This window comes from Myotis yumanensis, unplaced genomic scaffold (genome assembly GCF_028538775.1).
Source record: "Myotis yumanensis isolate MYYU_CA2020_CCGP unplaced genomic scaffold, mMyoYum1.0.hap1 SCAF_2, whole genome shotgun sequence".
NCBI lineage: Eukaryota > Metazoa > Chordata > Mammalia > Chiroptera > Vespertilionidae > Myotis > Myotis yumanensis.
Genome location: NW_027223753.1, coordinates 13,332,358 through 13,339,251, shown reverse-complemented (window position 1 = coordinate 13,339,251; position 6,894 = coordinate 13,332,358). Strand labels below are relative to the sequence as shown.

The following is a 6,894-nucleotide window of genomic DNA, read 5'->3' as shown; positions in this document are numbered from 1 at the left end:
GCCTCTAAGCGGGCGGGCTGGGCGGCGCGCAGCCAGGCGTGCCTGGAGAGGGCTCGGGCCCCCCGTCCTCCCGGGCGCCGGTCCGGGGAGGACCCCGGAGAAGCCCAGTCCCGCGGGCCAGGGCGGCCGCTACCGCCGCCGCTCCGGCCCGCCCCCGGGGGGTGTCCCGGGCCGCTGGGCCCGCCCAGGTAACCCCATCCTCGGCCCGCCCCCGGCCCGCCCCCCCGGCCGCCCGCCCGCCTCCACCGCCGCCGCCGCCGCATCCCGGCTCTGGGGCGGCGCTGACAGTCTGGTCCGCGCCGGGCAGCGGGCGCAGCAGCGGGCAGGGCTGCCGGCAGGCACGGAGGCAGAGCCCCGCCGCGCGCCCCGGCCCGCGCCCGGCGCCGCACCCAGGCCGCCCGTGGGGTGCCCACCTGCCGCCCCGACGGGAGGCCCCCCGCGGCCGCAGCCGCTGCCCAGGGTCGGGCGCCCGCGGCGGCACCATGAGTCCCCGCTCCTGCCTGCGTTCGCTGCGCCTCCTCGTCTTCGCCGTCTTCTCGGCCGCCGCGAGCAACTGGCTGTAAGTCAGACCGGGACCTGGCTGCGCCGGGCGGGGGGCCGGCGGGGCGGGGCGGGGCAGCGGGCGCTGGGGCGCCCGGCAGGTGTCTCGGCCGCGGGGCGTAAGGCTGGCTCGCGCTCTCCTCCGTCCCGGCCGCCCTCGGGGCACCCCTCCTGCCCGCTCAGCTCCCAGCCCAGAGGCGACAGGGGTGGCGGCAGCGGCGTCCGCACCCATAGGCGGCTTGGCGTGGGGCGTCGGAGAGCGCGAGGGGTGCGAGCGCGGGGCGGACCCCGGGATGGGGTTGTTGGGCGCGGGGTGCCGCCCGGGCCGAACTGACAGGTCCCCGAGGAAGTCCATCATCGGGAAGGACTCCGGGTCCCCCTAGCAGGTTAATCCTGAGACGTCCAGGATCGAGCTCCGCGCGCCGCGCTGCGGGCTGGGCTGGAGGCGTGCAGAGACCTGTTCCCGCTTGGGGGGCGGGAGCCGGGGAGAGACGGAGAGAAGGGACCAGGACACAGGGCCTCCGAGAGCCCGTGGCCGGCGCTGGCCAGCCTTGGTCCTCCCCGGGGCAGGAAGAAACAACGTGGAGCCCGTAAGGACAACAGCCCCCCACTTCTCGGTGTCTCGCCTGGTGACGGCTTGTGTCTGTCCTTCACTTGCGGAGGCCTGACTCCCTGTGAAGGGACAGAGGTGCGGGGTGTCTAAGGGATGAGCCTGGCTGGGTGAGTCCACAGGGAAGCAAGAGGACCACGACTCCTCCACCCCGCTCAGTGATTACTCCCCAGGCTCCAGGCTTAACCCTGGCCCAGAGCGCTGCCCCCATCTTCTGTGGGCAGCCGGTGGGGAGCCGGGCTCCAATATTGATCTGAAAAGCATGAGGTGGGAAGGGGGTTAGCCAACAGTGTAGCTGGGGTTTCCATGGAGACGGCAGGAGAGGAAAAAATTCTCTCTGCATCAAGACCAGAGAATAAATATCTCCCGTGAAATTGCCCCCAGTGTGCAGTGGCTGTTGCTATGAGGTCATTGCGGCCAGTCCGGGCCCTGCAGGCGGGAAGAGAGTGTTCGTTGGGGTCCGAGCCACCCAGGGCTTGGGGGACGGAGGTGATGTGGAATTCTCCCAGCTGTTGGGAGCGAGGACGCTGAGGCCGCCTGAAGTGGCTGCAGAGCTTTTGTTTTTCTTGGAGCTTTAATTTGATTAACACTTCAGGGGTAGTGGCACAGTGTACAGAAACCATGTCCTCCCGCTGCCCCCCTGCAGACCAGCCCCCTGAGTGGGTCTGAATCACAGAGCTGAGGTGGGGAGCCGACTTGGACTTGGGGAAGCCTGGGGTCCCTGGAGCTGACTCTTGAAAGCACTGGTTCTGAGCTGGGGCTCCACAGTGAGCATGCGCATCAGGAAGAGTGAGGACGGGGTCTGACCGCCCAGCATAGTCACGAAAGGGCAGAGAGAGAAGTGGTGATTCCAGAGTCTGACCCAGGCCTTCGGGGGAAAGAATGACATCCACCGTGGAAAGTCCTTGAAGAGCATCTAGTGTTTGGGCTCAATTTACAGATGAGAAAACTGAGGCCCCAGGAGCTAGGAACTGAGCCCAGGTGCTCTGACTCCCAGGCAGTGACAAAGCCCCTTCTCTAGAGCCGTTCCAGGATTGAACCAGTATGTCCCAGGTGGTCTCACATCGAAGCCCAAAATCCAGGCCCCAGCTTTGGGTCACGCAAACCATGGGGAATTCCAACAGCTCAGTTCTGGTGCTGGCGCCGTGGGGGGCGGGGTGAGGAGGGCGGCCTGGAGGGGAGAAGCAAGGTTGGCAAACCTGTTCTCTGCGACAGTGATGGTTCAGGTTGCCACGGAGCGGTCTCTGGATGACCCCACTCACGCCTGCTCCACCCTGGGCTTCGGGCCTCGGGCCAAGGGTCTCTGCTCAACCCCAGACAGAAGGAGCGGGGGCTCCCCAGGACCCGAACCCAACCAGAGAGGCTGTGATGGAGAAGAGATCTCTGGGCACATCCAAGACTGGGTCATCTGCCTTGAATTTATCACCCTCCATCGCTGGACTTCTAGGAGCTTGGGGTCTAGGGAGAAAGACAAGATACAGGCAAAACCACGAGTGGGTGGGGCAGTGTATGTGCTGGCCGAGGAAAGGGTTACGTGAGAGCCAGAGCAGTCATGAAGTGGGGCACTGGGCCGGGAGGTTAGAATCGTGACAATAAGAATAATACTTACAATAGCTCCCACTGTACTCGCTCAACCCTGAAACACCTGAATCCCATTTCACAGATGAGACAATTGGGGATCACGGAGGTAACTGCCCAGAGTCACCTAGCTCCTCGACAGCAGAAGGAGCTGATACAAAAGCTGCTTCTAGAAGGAAAAGCTTCAGGCAGGCAGGCATGGTGGCTGGCACCGTCCTTCAAGTGTGAGCCACGCCGGAGGTGGCTCTCAGAGGGGCAAGGCCTGGCTGGCCACCCCCCTCCTGGTACCTGGAGTCGGGCGTCAGTCCCGGGGCGGCTGGCTGGCCGGTGCAGGAGCTGGTGCTGTGTGTTGTCTCCGAAGGCCTGGCAGGGAGGCCAGGTGTCCCGCTGCGTGCAGCTGTCGGACAGGAGGAAGCCTGGAGCAGGGAGGCTCCGCAGCCTGCGGCCTGGGCAAGCCCGGAGAAGCTGGAAGCTGTTGATTAGGCTTGTGTCTGGCATCGGAGTGAGCTGACAGCTTGTGGCAGCTCCCACCACTGAGGGAGGGAGGGATGGACGGACGGATGAAAACAGTCCCTCGGTGGATGGCCTGGACTCTGCCACAGACTTGGGCTCAGAAGTGTCTCTAAATGTCCCCCCGAGCAACAGGGCTGTGCTGGGAGTTGGCACACTGGGGTTCCAGTCCCAGCTCCGGGGGCCTCGGATGGGTCTCTTCCATCCTCTGGGCTGCAGTCCTCAGCAGAGGACTGAACCCCAAGTGGAAGTACTGGGAAGAGTCAGAGAACAGACGAGCTGAGGTTTCACTATTGTGGATTTACTGGGGGGAAGCAGAGGTGCACTGAGCCAGGGCCCTAGCAGAGACCTGCGAGGCGAGGGCAGGGAGCCCGTGCTGCCCTCAAAGACAGTCCAGCAGAGTGGCTCAGAACTGGGTCTCTGAGACGACAGGTAGCCCACAGTTCCTTCCCGGTTCTGCCACTGACCAGCTGAGTGACTGTGGACAGCTTACTCCACCTCTCTGAGCCTCAGGTTCCTCATCTGCACAATGGCACCCACGCTTGGGGGTTTGGGAGGCAAGAGCGAGGCCACGCATGCAGCATCTGAGCGCTGCGCCAGGCACACCAAAGGCAATGGCCCGGCTGCTGCTGGAAGCTGAGGGCTGCTGTCAGTGAGATGGGAGTCCTGTCCCTGTTTACAGGGACAATGGAGACAGCAGGCCTTCAGGCTACTGCTCCCAAGCCCTGTTTACCCCAGACTATTCTGTCCGGGTCCTGTGATGTTACACAGGACACTGCGGTGGGAGTTCAGGCTGCCACCGGCCTGTTCTTCGACCAGGGCCCCTGCAAGAGCCTCGGAGAGTGAGGGAGGCCCAGCCTGGCTCACAGGCAAGTCCTGCTGGCCGGAGGAGTTGTGGCTGGGACAGGCGTTCGGTGCCGCCGGGGGAGGCATCACGTGGCTCCACTGGATCTGACTCCCCACAGGTGCGCACCTCCCAGCCAAGCTCCGTGCATCTGCTTGCCCGGCGGGCTATGTGATTCCCTTGGCCATGGGCAGAGTGAGGCCTGGCACTCCGGGCGCAGCTCGCTGGGCCAGGTGTGCACGGAACCAGCCCGGGTGTCAGTGCCAGCCCCACAGGTAAAGGTGTGGCCTGTCTCCCCCGAGTCTCCCGCAGGAAAGGATACTTCTCTCCCTTCTAAAGAGTAAAAACCCCTCCCCTTGGAGCTCCTCTTAAAGCAGTGGTTCTCAACCTGTGGGTCTCGATCCCTTTGGTGGTCAAACGACCCTTTCACAGGGGTCGCCTAAGACCATCCTGCATATCAGATATTTACATGACGATTCATAACAGTAGCAACATTACAGTTATGAAGTAGCAACGAAAATAATTTTATGGTTGGGTCACAACATGAGGAACTGTATTTAAAGGGCCAGAAGGTTGAGAACCACTGTCTTAAGGGCTGTGGGCATTGAGTCGCAATCACTAACACGCCCACAGCCCTTTACAGCTGACGCTAGGATTTCTCAAGTCACCCCGTTGATATTTAGGGCCTGTCCTGTGCATTGTAGGATATTCAGCGGCATCCCCGGCCTCTACCCGCTCAGAAGCCGGGAGGAACCCCTCAGATGACAGCCAAAACTGTCTCCGACATTGCCCACTGTCCCCAGCAGAGCACGATCACTCCTGGTGAGAATCAGGGGTTGACAAAGCACTTTCACACGCGTGACCCTAGTGGGATCACATCACCTGTTCCCCTGCCCTGTTCAGCAGAAGGAGACTGTATTCTTTTCAGTCCCACTTCGGAGGCCAGAGGAGCAGTGACTTCCCCAAGGACATTCTGAAAGTCAGAAGCAGGACTTCAACTTGACTGACCCTCACATGTTCAGACCTCCGGGTCTTTCATCCCCTGCCTCTATCCCCGCAACTATTCTGTATCATCTACAGCTACCACCCAGCAGTGTGGCTGCTGCTGCTGCTGCTGCGAGGTTATAAACATCTGGGGGCCTAGGTGTGGCCTAAGCACCGCCGGGCGCCCTCGGGGGTGCCTGACACGCGTCTGACGTGCCGTTGGGGCTCGGTCAACATGTGATGGGTAAAGGAAAGAAAGGCTTGTTCCCTCCAGAGCGCTTTCAGTTGTGGTCAGATGGTGCCCTGTCTTCAGAGACCTCGAGAAGCAGGGAGATTCCGTTCCACTGGCCTGAGCCTCAGGTGATGCTAAGATGTGCCAAAGTGGGTGTCAGGCAGTGTGGCTGTGACCCAGCAGATCTGCTGCTCTGGCCTCAGCTCCCCAGCTAGGGCACGCCCCTCGGCGCCAGGCTAGCGCGGCCTCCCCCTCGCCCTCCACAGCAGGGCCCCGGGACCAGGCTCTGCCCCTGGGGTTTGCTCAGGCGGCAGTCACAACCCAGCTGTCTGCTATGGCTTGACTTTCTTCCCTCAACCCTGGATTAGCAATTGAGCAACTCAGCAAGCATCTGACAAGACGGTGCTCCCCAAACCTGTTGAAACTCGCCCAACTCGGGCCCCGTGGGTGCGTTTGGAAAGCTGAGCATTTGCACCAAGCCTCCTCTTCTCGTTCCTCCCTCTGGGAAGAAAGGCTTGGCCTGAGCCAACCTGGCACAGAGCTGGCCAGGGAACCACCAATGAGGGTGACAGCTGCACGCCCCTGGCCCCTCCATTCACCCCCACTCCAAACACGCCTGCGAGAGCCTCCGCTGCTTTGCTCGGCAAACTCCGCTGGAAGGCCACGCTGCGACCCGGGGTTGCTGTCCAGATTTCCACAGGAGTTGCCAGGTTTTTATCTCTGAGTCCTGAACTGCCTCTTCTGTGATTCAGCCAAACCCAGGAGAAGGCTCGCTCCCTGCCGTGACCCCACCAGCTCCCCTTCCCCATCCGAACCCCTCTCCACCTCCCCCTATCTCCTGGAAAACTTGAAATGGATCTTTAAGAGTTCCCTGGCCAAGTCAGAACCCCCCACAGTGGAGGGGACCTGGTCTGAGAAGAGGGGGGAAGGGGGTGGAAAGAGGGAGGGATGTGTCCGGGGAGGGAAGAGCCTCCTGACAGCTCGCAGCTCAGGAGGGAGCGGTGCAGAGGCCCATTAGAAGCAGCAGGAAATTGCTGATGAGACCAGAGGGGCCTCTTTTCTGCTGTGATTCTGAATGGTCCTTTCAGACCCTATTTCTCTCTCTGCTCACATCACACAGGACCGGGTCCCAGGAACTCTGCCCGGGGAGCTGGAGACCGCTGGGCATTCCTCTTGATCAAGGATGCCCGCGGTGCTGGCACCCCAGGCAAAGGGGACAGAATCGCAGCCACCGGAGTGAGTGGGGCTCTCAGGGATGGTCCGCTCAGCCCCTCCCCAGACACTGAGCCTCTACGCAGGGGAGAGCCTGCTGTGCCCCCTTCCCTCACGGCAAGCACTAATTTGTCAAGACCCACTCCATCCACCCATCAGGCTCTGTGTGTGGCGCTTGGGGTCACACAGCACATTAGTGGTAGCGCTGGAACTCCATCCCAGGTCTCCTGCCTTCCCAGGACCTTCTCTGCAGCGGATGAAAGCAGCCCCGCAGCCCCACACCCTGGCCAGTCACCACCTCCGCTCATGGTGGTCCAGAGGTAGCAGGTGGTGAGCAACTGGAGCAAGAAAGGAACCAAGGTTTTCCCATCTGCCCACTGGGGT

At 62.2% G+C, this 6,894-nt stretch overlaps 1 protein-coding gene across 3 annotated transcripts in view; it reads left to right on the top strand.

Annotated features, from left to right (window-relative positions):
* Nucleotides 1–349: 349 nt before the first annotated feature.
* Nucleotides 350–6,894, top strand: part of WNT4 (Wnt family member 4) — a 29,023-nt gene continuing 22,478 nt past the window's right edge. For 2 of the 3 annotated variants that reach the window (XM_070404305.1, XM_070404304.1), the window contains exon 1: nt 350–559. In XM_070404305.1, the coding sequence (XP_070260406.1) occupies nt 483–559 (77 nt within the window). In that variant the 5' untranslated portion in view covers nt 350–482. The remainder of the gene's footprint in view (nt 560–6,894) is intronic. The other variant, XM_070404303.1, reaches the window with a different exon arrangement.